This window comes from Lichenostomus cassidix, chromosome 1 (assembly GCF_008360975.1).
Source record: "Lichenostomus cassidix isolate B80296 chromosome 1, HeHo_3.0, whole genome shotgun sequence".
In the NCBI taxonomy this organism is placed as follows: Eukaryota; Metazoa; Chordata; class Aves; order Passeriformes; family Meliphagidae; genus Lichenostomus; species Lichenostomus cassidix.
In genome coordinates, this window is record NC_139479.1 from 98,832,953 (window position 1) to 98,850,550 (window position 17,598).

At 53.9% G+C, this 17,598-nt stretch overlaps 2 protein-coding genes across 6 annotated transcripts; both read right to left on the reverse strand.

Annotated features, from left to right (window-relative positions):
• Nucleotides 1-40: 40 nt before the first annotated feature.
• IL18BP (interleukin 18 binding protein) lies at nucleotides 41-1,906 on the reverse strand. Its single transcript, XM_085073816.1, has 5 exons — nucleotides 1,527-1,906; nucleotides 1,237-1,299; nucleotides 972-1,037; nucleotides 609-738; nucleotides 41-491 (listed from the first exon to the last, which is right to left on the reverse strand). The coding sequence occupies exons 1-5, from the start codon at nucleotides 1,627-1,629 to the stop codon at nucleotides 305-307; spliced, it is 549 nt and encodes a 182-aa protein (XP_084929942.1). The 5' UTR covers nucleotides 1,630-1,906; the 3' UTR covers nucleotides 41-304.
• Nucleotides 1,907-2,875: 969 nt separating this feature from the next.
• Nucleotides 2,876-17,533, reverse strand: RNF121 (ring finger protein 121). 5 transcript variants are annotated; one of them, XM_085073782.1, is made up of 9 exons: nucleotides 17,404-17,532; nucleotides 12,591-12,628; nucleotides 10,212-10,353; nucleotides 8,675-8,829; nucleotides 8,076-8,183; nucleotides 7,517-7,637; nucleotides 6,148-6,281; nucleotides 4,495-4,593; nucleotides 2,876-4,199 (listed from the first exon to the last, which is right to left on the reverse strand). In XM_085073782.1, the coding sequence occupies exons 1-9, from the start codon at nucleotides 17,458-17,460 to the stop codon at nucleotides 4,112-4,114; spliced, it is 942 nt and encodes a 313-aa protein (XP_084929908.1). In that variant the 5' UTR covers nucleotides 17,461-17,532; the 3' UTR covers nucleotides 2,876-4,111. The 5 variants fall into 5 exon arrangements, with proteins under 5 accessions (XP_084929908.1, XP_084929885.1, XP_084929876.1 ...); XM_085073759.1 differs by having other exon boundaries at nucleotides 2,876-4,185; nucleotides 4,492-4,618; nucleotides 6,132-6,281; XM_085073750.1 differs by having other exon boundaries at nucleotides 2,876-4,185; nucleotides 4,492-4,593; nucleotides 17,404-17,531.
• Nucleotides 17,534-17,598: the final 65 nt, after the last annotated feature.

Genomic DNA, 17,598 nt, shown 5'->3' on the forward strand with positions numbered 1-17,598 from the left:
CCATGGGCAGCACCATCCCCAGGATGCAGGTGACACCGGGCAGCCTCGATGTACTTTAATCTGGGTTCCCAGAGCCAGCTACGGGCAGGGCTGGTGTCAGCCCAGGCAGCACTCCTGACTTGGCTTGGGGCAGTAGGAGTCCCACTCACAGTGGTGCTAGCACATGTGGGGCCATGCAGTCCCCAAAGCAGGTCACACAGATGGGCTTCCCTGGAGGTGTCACATGCCCACATGGTGGTGTGGAGCAGTCAGAGCAGGGAGACGCACTGCAGGGTGCTCACCCAGCACAAGTTGCTCCCCGGTCTCAGCCCAGTGCCCCACTCTCGACAGTGACAGGGGCTGGTGCTGGGGACGGCCATCGTACCTCCCTGGTGTCGACACCGAGGGGACTGAGCACCACGCAGGTGAAGTTGGTGTGCTGGTATTGGGTGTCGAAGGAGCTGAAGTGCAGGTCACGGTGCAGAGCCAACCCCGAGCCCTGCAGTTCCTCTCTGTGGACCCAGCGGGGACCAATCAGTGTCCACTCGAGGCTGGCAGACCCAGAGTCCCTGCCCCAGCCGGGGCTACTCCCTGTCACTGCCCCCCAGGCCTCCTGTCCCCATACTCACTGCACTGTCCCCTCACGCACAGTCCCGTCTGGGTGCAGGCTCTCCACGAAGGAGCCATTCTCCAGCCAGTAGAGCAGTGTCAGCTCCGGAAGCCCACTTGATGCCTCACATGACACAGTCAAGCTCTCGCCTGCAGCCAGAGGGGGTGTGAAGGCCAGGGGGCTGCAAGGGTCCCCAGTGCCCCCCAGGCACAAGTACAGCCCCCCCCCCCCAAGGGGAATATCCCCCCACCTCATCAGTACCCTGAAGTCTTGGCTGTGGCTGGAAGGTGCACCTTGTGTCTGCTGGAGGCTGGCACAGGAGCTGAACCCCACCACAGCCTCCCCACCCTTAGGCTCTGCCATGGCCCCGAGGGTGTCTCACCTAGGCGGGGAGGTTCTACTGGCATCCGCAGGATAGTGATGCTGGGCGGCTGCAAGGCCATGGCACCTGGGAGAGCAGCGTGGGGTGAGGTGGGAGGTCAAGACCAAACTCCTGAGAGTCCACATTTTTGTGGTGGGTGAGGGGGGCAGGACCCCATAAAGGGATGGGGACACTGCTGATCCCCAGACCCCTGCACAGGCCTCCTCAGGGGCATAGAGCCCAGGGTTAACTTAACCTCCCTGGCCCCCCAGTAACCCCCACTTACCTGAGCAGCAAGCAGCAAGGCCCCAGCAGAGCAGGAGGATCCAGGCAGGGCGTCCCAGGGGCCCTGCGGGCAGAGATGGAGCTCAGTGCTGAGCACACAGGGATGCTCCTCATGAACTTGGGGAAGTTCCCCCAGCATTCCCTGAGCCTGGGATGGTCCTGTTCTGGCAGCATCGTCCCAGCTCAGCTGGCCATGGTCCCAGCATCCTCTCCCCAGTACTAACCCCCAAGTAGAGGATCCTGCACCCTCGTGTCTGCCCAGCACCTCCCGAGTCTGAGGTGGTCCCGTACCCCCCAGCATCCTCCTCCCAGGTTCCCTTAAGTCGCGGCTGGTGCCCTCCACGGCTGCCTCGTCACCGTCCTGGTCCGTACGGAGAGACCGTGGCTTAGCCATGGGACGCCGGCGCTCGGGACCACGGCGCTTTATGAGGCAGCCCAGGGAGGGGCAAGAGGCAGCGCCGTGACTCACCGGGAGCCGCCCTCAGCCCCGGCCCAGGCGACGTGGCGCGACGCCACCACACCGGGACCCGCACTTGGAAGCTTATGTGTGTCGATGGGGCCCCGTGCCACCACGTCCCCAAGCTCCCAGAACGTGCCTGGTGTCCCCATCACTCCATGCCCCCTGTGCTCTGTGTCCCCTGCACCTGGAGGTACACATCCCTCAGGCAGTCCCATGACCGGTATCCCATCAGCCCCCCCACCCCACATCTGCCCCCGCCCCTGGGGAGCATCCATGGGATCCCTAGGGATGTAGGAGTGGAGCCCAGCTGGGTCCCCCAATGTCCAGCAAATGTGGTGCTGGCTGTGTCACATGATTCTGAACATGCTGGTTTGCTCCCCAATGCTTTGGGATCAGGGCAAGGCAGGGTCTTCACAGCAGGAAGGTGGGTGAAGGCCCTGGAAGACTGAGTATGACACTGGCTGGGAGAGCCTGGGTGCTGGCCCCTGGGTGTTCCAGCTCGTGATAACACCTAAGCATAGCGGAGAGAAATCCCCAGGACTTTAGTTCTTGGTTGCAGGAAGCCTGAGCAGGGGACTGGCTCTCTCCCCTGTCCCACAACAGTCCCCCACCCCCCAGAGCCAGCCCTTTGGCAGCAGACGTGGTTTCAACAACCCACTGGCTACAAAACCAGGGGCCAGCCCCTGCACCCAGCATGGCCAAAGCTGGGAGCCAATGCAGGCACAGCCATAGGGCAGAAGCAGCCACGTGAGCCAAAAGCCCTGGCAAGGCCTGGAAAAAAGTCCCTAAATTCCCAGTGAGTTTTGCTATCCCTGTTCCCAACAGGGCAGCAAGGTGGCAGGAACAGACATGTTATCTTGGAGACCTGCCAAGTGCAATACTTCCCTGGCCTCCTGCTGCAATGAGGCCAGTGGCTGCATCCTCCCCACAGCAACCACAGCTGTCCAGTGGGCAGTGACAAGCCAGAGGAAGCTCCCATGGCAGCACCCGGTAACCTTTGCTCCTACCAACACCAACTGGCCGAGCTCCACAACCTTACAGGGTGAAAGAGGTGGGCAAGAAATACAGACGGGTGCTTGGTCACCATCCACGTGATACCCTGTCCCTGGGAGAGATGAAAGGAGGAACCATGGCCTTGCCAGGCAGCAGAGAAGACGATCAAGAAAAACCCAGGGCTGCATCTGTTTCCAGGGCTCTTATTTCAGTGTTTGGTACAACACTGCAATGTGGTTTCACCCAAAAGAAAACCCAAAGGATGCAGCAGGGTGCTGGGGTTCCCCAGGCAGGAACACAGCCCACATGGCACCCACAGTCATGCCACCTCTGTGGCCACTTCCCAAATCCCCTGAGCCAGGAGCTGCTTTGTAGCCCTCCACCAGACCCCAGTGCCCTCAGGGAATACGACTCAAGTCTCCACATACCAAAATACCACCACTGGCCCTGGACTGCCCCCACCCACTGCTAAAAAATGAGCCCAAGGCCCCTTGCACCAGCAGGACTGTGGCATGGCTTCTATCAGCATGGCCAGGAGGATGTAATGGGGCAACACTGGGGCAGGGAAATGGCAGCACCAGCCCAACCTTCACTCCATCCCTTTTATTCCAGTGCCAAGAAGAGCAATACCCAGTAAGGGCGGACCTGCGCCCAGGGCAGGGGCACCCACTCTTGAGCTGCTCTTGACGTACCGTCACCCAAAAGGGCACAGAGAGGAACAGCACTGGCTCCACTCCGTGCCATGGCTGACACCCCCGAGCAGACAGGGGACACTGCTGGCCTCCAGGAAGGAACACTAAAAATGTGGGAGCATATAAAAGGGTTCCCAAGACAGAGCCCACCATCACCATGCCGGAGAGCGGCTTGGTTCCTCCTGGCACACCCACAGCGCCCAGAATGGACCTGGCAGCCAGGGGTAGCCAGGCAACCTTCCATTTCCTCTTTAAGGGCATTGGGCTCCAGCCTCTCCTCTGCAGCCCCCATATCCCATCCTCGCTGCCAGCAAGGCTGCTCCGGGGTGCCAGTGTGGGAGCCGGCAAAGCCTTCTCCCCATGGCCTCCCACAGCAGAGTGGCAGGAGGGAGCTGGAGAACATCCCCCAGCCCAAAGCTCAGCCCAGCACCCAGCAGGGCACTGCAAAGGGCCGAAGAGGGGCAGGGAAAGGGGACAAGTGTCTCTTTTTGGCTGCAATACAAAGTTTTAAATATGCTCATTAAAATAATTGCTTTTTAAAAAAATCCTCCCCTAGCCCCGGCAGGAGGTCCCCCAATGTTGCTGTCCTCAGTGGTGGCCAAGGTCCTGAGAGGTGACGGAGCAAAGCCAGCATCCCCGGTGGCAATGTCCTCTCGTGGCTCCGCAGCTCCCCACCGCCTGCCCTTACTCCAGCCCCAGGATGTAGTTGATTCCCTGGACCAGTCCGATGATCACCGGCTGCCAGGCCACCAAGTAGCGCAGCCAGTCCAGCAGCTGCCCGTACATGACGTGAGGCCTCTCCCAGCTGGGCAAGAAGGAGTTAAAGAGCCATGGGGAAATGGGTGAGAGGAGCATGGCCCACCCAGAAGCCACCCAAAGCAGGGACAGAGAACACAGGTGCCCAGGGAGGGATGGACAAGCACCCAGGGAAGGACAGACATGGGTGCTCATGAAAGGACAGCTGTGGTCAGGCTTGCCTTGGGTTTTGCAAGGTCTTTGCCACTGCCACATGTTACCCAGGGCAGCAGGAGAGGCAAGCCCCTCACCCCTGGTGTGCTCTTCCCACTGCTTCCCTTCCCAAAGTGCTGGCTCCCAGGAGGAGAAAGGATACGGATTACTGAACATCCTTTTGAGATCCACCTTCTCTTTGCAGTATGGACACGTCTGCTTCTTCCCAACAATGCACCAGCCCCGGATGCAGAACTCATGAAACCTGGGGAGTGGCACGTTAAGGGGAACTGGAAGAAGAGGGGGATACACAACTCAGCATGGAAAAAACCACCAAGCCTAAGGAAGTCCCCCCAATGCCACAAAAACATCCCACCATGCAGGGATGGTGCATTGCACAACCACAACCCTTTCGTAAAAGATGCAGCAGCTTCCAGGGATGGCAGAAGGGGCTCATGGGGCAGCAGGATGGGGCCAGGGTGGCAGCATGAAGGCCCTGGCCAATACATGAGCACCAGGGAGACTGAAACCCTGCAGTGATGGTGCCCAAGCACTGGAAAGGTTTGGACAGCCTGGGAGAGCTCTGTGAACTGCGTGCATTTTGGAAGCCTACTTCAAAGGCTTCTTCGGGATTAACATTTAAGGATTTCTCATAGGGTCTGACTTACAGGTGCCTTCTATGCTCTGTCAGAAGGATTTGCACAACCTGAGCACAGCCCGGAGAAGTTACAGGAAAACATGAGGTGGCTGCAGCTGACTCTGCCATGTATACACGTGTCACTGAGCAAACAAACTTTCCCCAGAACATCTCTGCCACTCAAACCATGGAAGAAAGCCAGGGAGCAGCAACAGGAGAGTCACTCCCTTAGCCCTGGAGCCATTGATCCAGTAGTGCCCAGCCAGCCCTCATCCCTGAGGACCACCACGAGCACCGACCAGCTCCTCTGGCAGCCACACTACCCCAAGCTGCTGCACTCCTAGGCCCTTGCACAGGGCCAGCCATAAATCTCACAAACAGTCCCCAAGAGTTAAATTTAGGCCCCGAGTTTTGCCAGCGTGACCTTTGCTCAGGCCCTGTTTGGAAACCACCTCACAGGCAGTAACGCACACAGTGCCAGAGGACATCCCATCTCAATGCTAAATCAGCATGGGGGAAAAACCCTGACCTGCCATCCCAGCTGGTGCTGAGCAACAACCAGGACTTCCAGTTTCAAAACCCATTTCACATCAATCAGCTGACGGGAAGGGCTGAGTAACTCCAGGGTCCTGGAAACCCTGGAGGAGTTCTGGAGAAGGAGGAAACTGCTGGGCTGTGGCCAGAGCAGGCAGTGACCGGCAGTGCTGGACCACGGGAGCCAGCAGTGTTTCCCCACAATTCTTCCTTATGGATCCTCAGACAGGACCCACTGCATTGGGGCCAGTGTGACATGGAGCAGGGATGCCTCATGTCCCGACCTCACACCACCACTTCCCCTGGAACATCTGCTGGAGCACTGCCAGGCAGATGGGTCACAGTGGATTTGTCAAAAGGGGTAAAAAGTGAGGTGCAGCTCCATGGCTGAGCAGAGGTAGCCGGGGAGAAGGAAGAGGAAAAAACCACTTGAGAGTGGCAACAAAGTAATTTCAGGGACATCTCTTCCCATGCCAAGTAAGTGATGACACAGGCACAGATCACACACAAATTCAGCCAGACGGCCCTGAGTCCCAGAACAGGCATTTCTTGTCCCAGTGCAGGAGAAGCCATGGGGCAGGAGCTCCCTGCTGTCCACCCCAGCATGGGGCCTGTGAGGTGGGGGCTAGCACCTGCAGAGAAGGATACACATGGTTGCAGGAGAGACGGTAGGTGTTCTCAATGATCCCTTCCTCATTGACATCCACGAAGATCTGCTGGCCACAGACGGCACAGACGCTGTCAGAGAGGTGCTTGGTGGGCATCCCTGAGGCGCTGTAGAACTGAGCGAGGGCAGAGCAGAGGGAGAGTGGTGACAGCGGCAGGGCACATGTCCCGTACCCGCGGTGGCACAGCTAAGCTCTAAGGGCTGGGGTCAGTGCCCCAGGACACCAGCCTTGGCCTTTAGGGCTTAAAAACCTTGTTACAGGTCCGGCTGTGGGAAACAACTACAACAGGACAGCTGCTCAGTGATGCACTGGCCCATTACACCACAGCCCCATGAACCCTATCCCCATGCTGAGGGGGCACCCATCTTTGCTCTCTGACAGCCAGGTGGGTTGCTAGCTGCCTGCCAGGGCTGTGCACCCAGGGCAAAGACTAGGAAAGAGAGCAGGACTAGCTGGAGGTCACAGCTTTGACACAGAATGACAACCTTGGGCTGCCAGTCAGATACAGTGCCCACTTCCAGCCCCACAGGGCCCTGACACTCATCCAGCAAAGTGCAGAGCAGCCACTCCCCTCCATTTCCAAGCCTGATGTCTCAAGCCTGACACAATATGGAGGGCAGAGGCACAAAACCAGGTCCCACACACTCCAGCTGCAAGGGAACCCTCGAGATCACTGAGTCAAACTCCCTGCTCCACAGCACTACCTAAAACTAAACCATATGACCAAGAGACTCCTTGAACTCTGGAAGACTTGGTGACATGATCATGTCCCTGGGGAGCCTGTTCCATCTGGGTGAAGAACCTATACCCCATATCCAACCTGCACCTCCCCTAATGCAGCTTCACTCCATTTCCTTGTGTCTTGTTGCTGGATAACCAGCTCCCCGGGCCAGAGAGTGATGCTGTGCCTGATGCACCCCAGGACACAGCTGGCCCCTTTTAGCTGCCAGGACACACTACTGACCCATGTTCAACTTGCTGTCCCTAAACCCTTTCCACAGGAAGGCACGGATACCTTCCACTAGACCAGGTTGTTCCAAACCCCATCCCATCTGGCCTGGAATAGTTCCAGGGATGGGCAGCCACAGCTGCCCTGGGCAATCCGTGCCAGTGTCTCACCACCGTCACACTTGAACTTCTTGTCCTTCTGGGGATGACAGAACCCTGCAGAGGCCTTCTTCTTCAAGAAGGATCTCAGAGCAACTCTTGTTACTTTAGACCCAGGGACCCTTCCTTGAGGGGGGAATTCCCATCTGAGAGAAGTCAAAGCTGCTGCTGAGACCAACATGTTTCAGGCCCCCAGTACGAAGCACAACTCTGGCCTGGGGGACACTCCATTGTGAACTCACCCCAATGGTTGAGGCCATGTAATCCGCACACATCTCAGCAAAGTCCCGTTCCAGCACTCCGTAGTAAAGACCATAGAAGAGGAGGGAGATGCCAAAGTCCATCGCATCTTCTGGTTTGATTCTACAACGGAAAAGCCATCAAGAGGTCTTTTTGAGGGCAAAGCCACTCTTACCTTATTCCAGAGAATGCGTTTTCCCAGAAAAGTAGACAACTTCTCTAAACATGAAGCTGGTTTGAGCTAGTCCTCTGCCACCACCCGTAGGCTGGCTGCTTCTTGCAGGTACCTCTTCATCAAAAAAATGCCACTGCTGCCCCAAGGCTGGACACCACAGAGCTGGGGGAGCTGCCAACAAGTGAGCTGGAAGGAGGGCTCTCCAGCAACCTGGGCCAGTTCAGGTACCAGTACCTCACCTGTGATCCTCCCAGGAGCAAAAGGACACCCCAATAGTCTCTTTGGCCCCATAAATCAGATTGCCAAGTAAATAGTCTTTCCAGAGTAATAGCCAAAGGTGTGTTCCACCCCATCACCCCAGGAGTGGACCTGAAAGATTCACTCACCTGAATAATAAGTTAAGACCAAAAAGCGTAAACATGACAGCCATGTACCCCACGATCCCAGTAGCATAGCTGATCTTGTATATTAGTAGAAACCATTTATAAACCAGCCTGTAAAGAATTAAAACATAGAATTTAATGACTTCATTTTTTCCTGAATGAAAGTGTGCCAATCACATGAAGACTTTTATTTTTCACACCTGTAGTGTTTTTGCAGACACTTCACCTACCCCTACACATGGGCAAGAGCTTTAGATTCTTAATTCAACCTGTCACAGGCTGCTCACAGTCTTGACTTCCAAACTAGAAACCTCATGATCTCTGAAGGCCGTAAGGAAGCGTGCTGCATGCTGGGAATGCCCTGGGTGAGGATACCAACCCACATGGAATCCACCTTTCCGCCCCCCACCCATGAACCAGGTACACAGGGCTGGCTGCCAGCAGCCAGTTAAGTGCTTCACACCCCTTCACATGTGCAGGGCTCTCACACTCCCAGAGTGCAAATTTTAACACACTTTTATCTGTGGCAGGGAAACTGGAAAGAGCTCTTTGTAATGGTTACCCTGGGGCTGAGGAGTTTCCCCTGGAAGACGCTGACGAACCTGGGTGTTGTCTGTACCAGAGGCTTTCGAGTTGCCCTGAAGGTGACAAAAGCTGTGACTGCTGAGAAGAGCACCCAGATCACCAGGAACCGCCACCAGTTCAGCTTGATTGTGAAATACAGAGGCACTACCCACATCTGGAAGAGGGTCACCATCTGCAGGAAGAGAGGAAAGGCATTTGGAGCTGGTTCTCTGCTCCTCAAACATCAGAAAACACCCTGTGAGTCGTGGCAGCCATTCTCCTGCCTGCATCAAATGGCCCTGAATTGCACCAGGAACCTGCGGAGGTTTGACCTGTGGCACGTAGAGAAGGGCTCAAAGCTCAGCTGAGGGCATGAGTAAGACAGGGAGCAACTGAGGGATCTAGGGAGGCTCAGCCTGGAGAAAAGCACAGGGAGGACCTTCCGGCTCTCTGCATCTACCTGAAAGGAGGTTTTAGCCAGGTCAGGCTCAGTCTGTGCTCCCAGGTAACAAGTGACAGGACATTAGGAAAAGGCCTCAAGTTTTGCCAGAGAAGGCTGGATATTGGGAAAATTTCTTCCCAGAAAGGGTGGTGAAACCCTGGCAGAGGCTGCCTGGGGCAGTGATGGAGTCACCATCCCTGGAGGGATTTAAAAGCTGCGTAGATGTGGCACTTGGGGACATGGTTTAGCGTAGGGCTTGGCAGTGCTAGAGGAAGAGCTGGACTCAATGATCTGAGAGGGCTTTTTCAACCCAAACAGTTCTGTGATTTTGTGAGGGAGTCACAGGCAGCAGCCAGGTGATTTTTGGTAGCAAAGTGTACAGCTGGAGGGAGAACACAGAGGAAACATCTCCAGAGTAATGTATGGGAGACAATCCACACAACTAGTTGTTGTAAGGCATCTACATAGACCTTCGCCTTCCATGGATCCCAATGCTGCAACCACAGACACCTCAGACAGGTCAAAGCAAGGTTTTGGCTTGCCTCTGCGCTAAAGCCTATTCCTGAAAGGATCTACAGCTCTGTAGCTGAGCTCCCACACTGGAATCACAGATGTGATCACATTAATTGTAATCACATTAATTACAATATTATTATCATCATTATTATTACAACAAGGAAGTCAGAATGAAGTTGGTTCAGGTAACTAACAGATCCAGAAAAGCTGGTGGCATCAGCAATTGGCAGGTCTGCTCAGCAGAGTGCTGCAGGAACCATCAAACCCAGGCTGCCAGCAGCAAGAAGCCCCCATTGCTTCCAAGGAAGCACCCACAAAATGCAGTGTCCCTCACAACAACACCCAGGATCTGCTTGTCCATCCCTGATGTCAAAACACTGTGTCACATGGAGTTATTGGAATCACTTCCAACACAAACCTGAGGCCTTCAGGTTCATCCTTATCCCTCGCTAGAATCCCCCACATGCTGGGAGAAACAAGGGAATGCTGGGAAAACAAGGGAATGGCAACACCAGACAACAGGAAAACCAGGAACGCTTTTCTCATCAGCAAAAGGAGGGCATCACTCAACACCCGCATCCAGCGTCGGAGGCAGAACGACTGTGGGTGTAACTTACATTGTAGGAGCGAGGGTGCCGCTGCTTCCACTGAACCAGGAGGAGCTGTGCCACCACAAGCGTGGCAATGAGGATGAGGACCATTTCGGCATGCATTGCCTCGTGCCCACGGTGCTTGGCATGCATCCGTACGTGCTCCACCCTGCAACAACCAGGAAAACGCAGCTGAAAAGCATGTTGGCACAGAGTGCATGCTGGGCAACAAACATCTCAGGGAGCCAGGAAGATCAGATAGGAAAACAGCTCTAAGAAGACTTGTGGCTGTGAACAGTCCAGAGAAGGGACAAAAGGCTGTTCTGGGACCAGCCCATTTCTACACTGTGAAAGCCAAGAACAACACCTCGCCCATCTGAAGGTGAAGGAGGTGGAGAACTCCCACTGATGTACCTGGACTAATGAACATGGAGTGCATGGTCCACATGACTCACAATCCCAAAATGGGCAAGATTAGAAGGGACCACCAGTGGGGTCATCTCTTTCAACCTTCCTGATCAAGCAGGGTCTTTCTAGAGCACATTGCAACTGTTTGACCCAGCATGTGTGCTAATTCTCAAGACCCAGCCCTCAGCCCAGCTTCAGAAACACCAACACTTTTTCTCCCTCTTGTCCAACAAGGGAAAGGCTGCAAGGGTCAGGGTGGGGAGGTGGGGAAACAGATGACATCAGGAAAAACCCCCAAACTCCAGCAAACTGCTTCTCTCTACCCTGAGCATGCTGGAACAAGTGATTTCCAGACTGACACTTGCTAGACACCTGGGGTTTCTTTGGCCAGCTTGTGCTGCTTGACCAAAAAACAAAGTGGAACTAAGAGCTGTGACATCCTTATGTCTTGGTCTCCAGGTGATAATATTGTTCAATAAATTAGAGGGAAAAAAATCCAAACCCAACAAATACGCCAAATTTTTTGATTTTAAGTCATTCTCTACAAACTAATACAGAATCACAAAATCAGGTTGGAAGGCACCACAGTGGGTCATCTGGCCCTGTAGCACAGGATTGCATCCAGATGGTTCTGGAGTATCTCCAGTGAGGGAGACTCCACACCCTTTCTGAGCAATTTGTTTTAGTGCTCAGTCACTGCATCGGAAAGAAGTTCTTCCTCATATTCAGGTGGAACTTCCTGTGCATCAGTTTCTGCCCGTTGCCTCTTGTCCCATTGCCGGGCATCACCGAGCAGAGCCTGGTCCATGCTCTGACCCCTCCCTGCAGATACTGACAGACGTGGATGAGGAGCCTTCTCAGCCATCTCATCTTGAGGCAGAACAGCCCCAGCTGCCTCAGCCTTTCCTCATAAGCGAGATGCTCCAGACTCTTCATCTCCACAGCTTCTGCTGGACCTGCTCCAGGAGCTCCATGTCTCTCTTGTCCTGAGGCGCTCAGAACTGGACAAAACACTCCAGAGGTGCCTCACCAGGGCTGAGTAAAGGGGCAGGATCATCTCCCTTGACCTGCTGGCAATGCACTTCCCAACGCACCCCAGGATCCCATTGGCTTCCTTGGCCCTCAGGGCATTGCTGCCTCAGGGACAGTTTGTTCCCCATCCGGACCCCAAGGCCTTTCTCCATAGAGCTGCTCCAGCAAGTTGGCACCTAATCTGTGCTGATGGAATACTGAGAGTCCCATCTCATTGTGATTTTCAACAAGCATTAAATTGGTTTGGCTAAGGGAAAAGGTGGAATTTTTCAGGCCACTTACTATTAGGCAGACATTGAGGGGCTGGAGGGTGTCCAGAGAAAGGCAAAAGAGCTGGAGAAGGGTCAAGAGCACAAGTCTGGTGAGGAGTGGCTGAGGGAGCTGGGGATCTCAGCCTGGACAAAAGAAGGCTGGTGGGGTAGGGGGTGGGGGGGCAGATCTTCTTGCTCTCTACAACTCACTGACATGAGGGTGGGGCCAGATGGGGGTAAGGCTCTTCTTCCAGGTAACTAGCAACAGGACAAGAGAAAATGGCCCCAGGTTGTTCCAGAGGAGGTTTAGGATGAATATTGGAAAAAATTCTACACAGAAAGAGCTGTCCAGTCGAGGCACAGGCTGCTCAGGGCAGCGGTGGAGTCCCCATCCCTGGAGAGACTTAGCAGACATGTAGATGTGGCACCTGGGACATGGTTTAGTAGTGGTCTTGGCAGTGCTGGGGGAACAGTTGTACTCTATGATCTCAGAGGGCTTTTCCAACTTAAACTAGTCTGTGATTCTATATTTAGAAGCAGTTTAAAAGAAAAAAACATTAATATTGCCTTTTAAGACAGCTCATACTTCCTCCCAACAAAAAGTGCTGATCCTTTCCTCCCCCACTGTGAACATAGGCTCTGCTGCTTGTAGCTCTGGTCAGTAGCAGGAGCTCACTTGAGCTGTGTGCACCAAGACAGCTCCCAAAACACTCACCTCCATCTCTCCTCAGGGGACAAGTGTGAAAGATCAACCTAGGGAGAAAAAAACAACCCATTAAATCAGCCACTGGCAAACTCTGGATTCAGATGCTTAAAATAACAAACCTTGACATGCCCACAGCACAGCCCAGAGTTGTCCTTCACCTTCCCAGGCAGAGCAGGAAGAGCAGCAACTGCCCCTGCTCCTCCGCCACTTACACTCCCATATTTTATTGGAGCTGAGGCTCTGTCCACCATCCCATGCCACCAGAACCAGAGAACTGGCTTAAATCCCACATTTACAACCCAGCCAGGCATCTCAGGGCACAGATGGTGATCCCAGTGCAGCCAATGCTCCCACCACAAGTAGGAGCCCAAAATCCCACTAGGCTGCAGGACAAGGAACAGTATGTCACACACTAGCAACAAACCAGTGCCAAAAAGATTTAAAATCATAGAGAAAGGAAGACTTAGGCCTTGCTTTGCTGAGACAGCTGGAAATTCCTCCCAAACATTACAGGCAGGAGCTACCAAGAGCAAGGGGAGCTGCTATTAGTGACGACTGACAGTGGATCCGTGTATCCCAGCTTCTCCAGCAAGATTCAAAAAAGTGTGAATATTCTCACTTTTGGACAGTGGAGGAGTAAGGGGAGCTTCAACACTGCATTTCAGCTTTCATTTGGAGCTTTATACAGAATCACAGAACCACAGAATGGTTTGGGCTGGAGAGACCTTAAAGCTCATCTCACTCCAACCCTCCTGCCATGGGGACACCTCCACTAGACCAGGTTGCTCCAAGCACCATCCAACCTGCCCTTGAACACCTCCAGGGATGGGGCATTCACTGCTTCTCTGGGCAAAACCTTCCCTTGATATCTTCATCTAACTGCTGAGGAGCCTTCAGCACCGGTCATGTCCCCATGTGGGCTCACTGGGGGGGAGCCATACCCTGACCACTCACCACACCCTGACCAATGGCACTGGGGAGGGAATCCCACAGCTCTTTCTGCAGCTTCTTCACCTTTTCTTGGTGAGATACAAACTCAGATTAAACCAAGAGCAGCTCTCGTCTGGGCTGGGAACATACATGTGGGGTTAACAAATCCTCACAGTGCTGGACACACTCCAGCATTGCTGAGGTGTTGGAGATGGAGGTTGGAAACAAGCCATAGCACGGACTGTTATCATTCCTTCCTGCACACACTGGAGATGTGTACACAGGAACAAGCTCCACCTCACCCCACTGGGTATGGAGCCATAGGCTTGGCTTCAACCTTTACAGCAGGGCTCTCCCCAGGCTGCTACAGCAGTCACCTCACCTGCCTGGTGTCTACCACCAGCCCACAGGTGTCTCCCATGCAGCAGTTCTGATCACAGCCAGGCTCAGCTGAGGATGCACAGCTGCCTCACTTCCTCTGTGGCACCTAATTATACCCCAGGGTGAGGAGGTAGGGAAAAACAGGCGCAGCAATCCTCCTGCCTGATGTGGAACACCTGCTGAGCTTCACCCCAGAGCAACACCTGCGAGAAATTCTGCCCTTGAGAATTAGGTCCTGAAGAAACACTTCAGGACATAGATGTAAAATCTAGAGGTTAAGAAAATCCTTGGAGAGCGTTGGCTTGTGTCAGAAGCTGAGGGAAGGTGGTGACAACTTGACACTGAGAAGGGTACTTGTATCAACCAAATTCCCTGAGTACCTCTGCTACTAAAGCAGCCACGTCCAGATCCATAAGTTCAGTAGTTGCGATACAATTTGGAGCAAGAACTGCTCCAAATAAACAGGAAAAAAGGAGATTTTAAAATGTTCTCTAGTTACTGCACACAGGAACACCTGAGAAACCCCAAGCACTTGTTGGCTCCAGCACAGGTCAATCCCTCTGCAAGCTCTGGGAGTCACCCAGGTGCTCCTGCTGCCTCCCCCCAAGAGACCCCCACTCCAACCAGGCTCTTCCCCCATCCCTGCTGGATGAAGATGTTTGGCAATCACCTTCCAACCACAGCAAATATTTTTATTCCTATACAGTGGCTCAGCTCATTCCTCTGTACCACAACAGCAGCCACTCCATCCACAAGGTTGCTCCCATCTTAGAGACTGAGACACTTCTCAACCTCTTGCCTTTGGCATCTTCCCTGAATCTCCAAATTCTTCCAGCAAATGAACTCAAGCCGCCACAGCCCCAAACTCTGTGGAAATCCTGCTGGCGTTGCACAGAGAGGGCTTCTTCCGAGCTGTGCTTCCAAGCCAACCAGGGATCCATGGCCCGGACATAGTTTTCTCTCAGTTACAAGGACTGAACTTCACCAGATTCCCCAGAGCTCAAAGCTCCTGAAATAACTTCATTAGAGGGGGAGCCAGGATATGACAGAAGGGACGTTGGGAGGGATCTGATGACTGTCAGACAGGACTTGGCAGAGCAGCCACCCAGAGTCAGACCTTCCAGTTAACCCCTCCTTGATCTGCACACTCTTAGCACAGAAGGTTTGAGTTGGAGCTAAAAATGCACAGCAATGGTGAAGGAAGCACCTGGTCTTGCTAGCAAGCATTCATTCCACTTCTAGTTTGGGGCTATCTTATCTTAACATGCAGGTTTTGGGTCTTTTGGGGTTTTTGAGTCTCTTTCTAACACCAACAGCTAGGTAAAAGAACCTCTACTCCTACATCTTCCTTGACCAACAGGAGTTTGACAAGCAGCTGAAGATCAGCTCCACCAAGAGTTGAGCACTAGCCCACTTTTGTTTCAGCCTCCTCCAGCTGCCACACCAACACAGGACAGACCCAGTGTGCAACCAACTACAGCTCTTAGACAAACTTTTTGTTAAAAGAAAGGAATTAAAAACAATTCTGCTCTCTGCCTCCTCAGGAGGGACAGATCATGTAACTCATGATCCTCTCAAAAACCCCAGCCTCCTCTGGGTAATGACAAAGAGAAACTGGATATCTAGGACTAAAGTCTAATCCTCTCCTCAGACATGGCACCATGGCCTTCGGAAGAATCTCATGCTAGTCCCCGGTTTTCTGCAGGGGCTGATGCTCCAAAGCCTCCACAAACCTGTGATTCCCACGACTGGGAAATCAAGGAATAACTCCCTCTAGGAAAACACAAAGGCTGTTGATATGGATAACACCACAGCCCAGAGAGCTGGGAGGATCTCCAGGAAAACATACACACTGCTGTGAGCTGGCTGTAATCTCCTTATGCTCTAAATCTCCAAAGGAGGCAAGAAGAATGCCTTGAGGATGGAGAATAAGCAGCTGCTGACTTCAGTTCAAAGCTCCAGGGCAACCTACAGTCCTCATATTACCTTTCCCATAGCTGCAACCTCAGTCTTTGTCTCCCAGCATCTACCAGGAATAACCTGAAACAAGGGGAAGATAAATCTCCACAGCGCTGTAAGTCCAGCCAAGGCAGGTTGGGAAGAGGCACACTCTCAAGTGAAATCCTGAAGAGATTTTGGAATCTCAATCCTGCGTTTTTTCTGCTCGTAAGACATAGCAGGAACAAGGAGCAGGGAGCAGAAATATCCCAGCTGATCAAACATTTGGATAATTGGAAATAAAACCTTTGCTTCCCCACAGGCCAGAGCCAGAGCCACAGGACACTGAGCTTTATTCCAGTGGAATGTTAAATTGCTTTCAGGTCCCCATCATGACCTCTGCCCAAAGAGCTGCCAACATCTCAGGTAAACACAAGCAGATGGGTTTTGTACCAACAATTTGTGGAATCACAGGGATAAGCAAAATCCTATATTCACCTCCTCATTTGCTGCCTCCTTGTGATGCCCTCTCTGTCATCCCTGATGGAATGAAAAATGGGAATTTCACTTCTGAGGATCAGAGATTTGGATCTTCCACACTTTTACATACAAAGTCACCAATGAGGATCTTAAAATATAACCAGTAGCAACTCAAGAGTGACGGATCTGTGGTTTAATTCTCCCATTACCCCACTGCACCCACTCTCCAGCAGCAACACAGGGCACAGAGAGGAGGGACAATCTCCCACAGTTCAGCCATACACCAGGGAATCTCCACAGTTTGGCCCTCCCAGGAATCTTCTCCAAAACAACCATCAGCATCTAAAAACGTTTAAGCCACACCACCAATTCTTGAGGAAAAGCACAAAAAAATACCTGACTGTATCAGCTAAATGACTTACGCCCCCTGTGCTGCTGCTCCCGAAGTGCAGACAGGATGGAACCTGATTTTCCTTGATTCCTTGGGAGAAAAACTCCCAAGCATGAAGCACAGGGGACAGTGAAGAGCCACTGCAAAGCCGGGGGCAGCAGCGCTGGAACGCGGCACGCACACTGTGGCACACGCACCCACCTTGCTTCTAATTCCATCTTTCCAAACAGATTTTTTTTTTCAGCTTTGTAATTTTTCATCCCTAGGAACATTTGAGAGCCAACATGGGAAGAACAGCTGAGCCTCCATCCCTGCACTCTTGCCCACAGGACCCCCACTGTTCCCTGCCCCACGAGCTCTCCGAAGCTCCCAGAGCCATCCTGCCTCAGGACCCTCAACGTCCTCCTACACCAAGGATCTCCCCCAGCCCTAACTCTCCCCACACCTCTTTGTCCCAAAGCCCCACAAGCTCAGAGTGACCCAGAGTCGCCGCCGCCTCATTCCAGGGACCCTCAGAACTCCTCAGCGCACATCCCTACCCCGTTCCTCCAGACCCCGCGTCCCCCAGGGCCCGCGTCCGCTGCGGCTTCGCTCCACGGAGACCCCACGTCACTGCAGCTCCTCGCCCCACAGCCCGCCCCCGACTCCCCTGCCCTTCCCGGTTTCCCCCGGCCGGGCCCCCGCTGTCCCCGACCTCCGCACCTCCTCCACCTCACGCTCAACGGGGCCGCCAACCTCCACCTCCAGCACAGCCGCCATCTTGCCCCGCCCCCCAGTGGCCAGCTCCTTCCGCCGCCGTCCGCCAATCACCGGGCAAGCTACCGCACCTTGGGCCAATCGCTGGGCGCGGCGCTGCCCCGGCGGCCAATCAGGAGAGGGGAGGAGTGGACCAGCTGC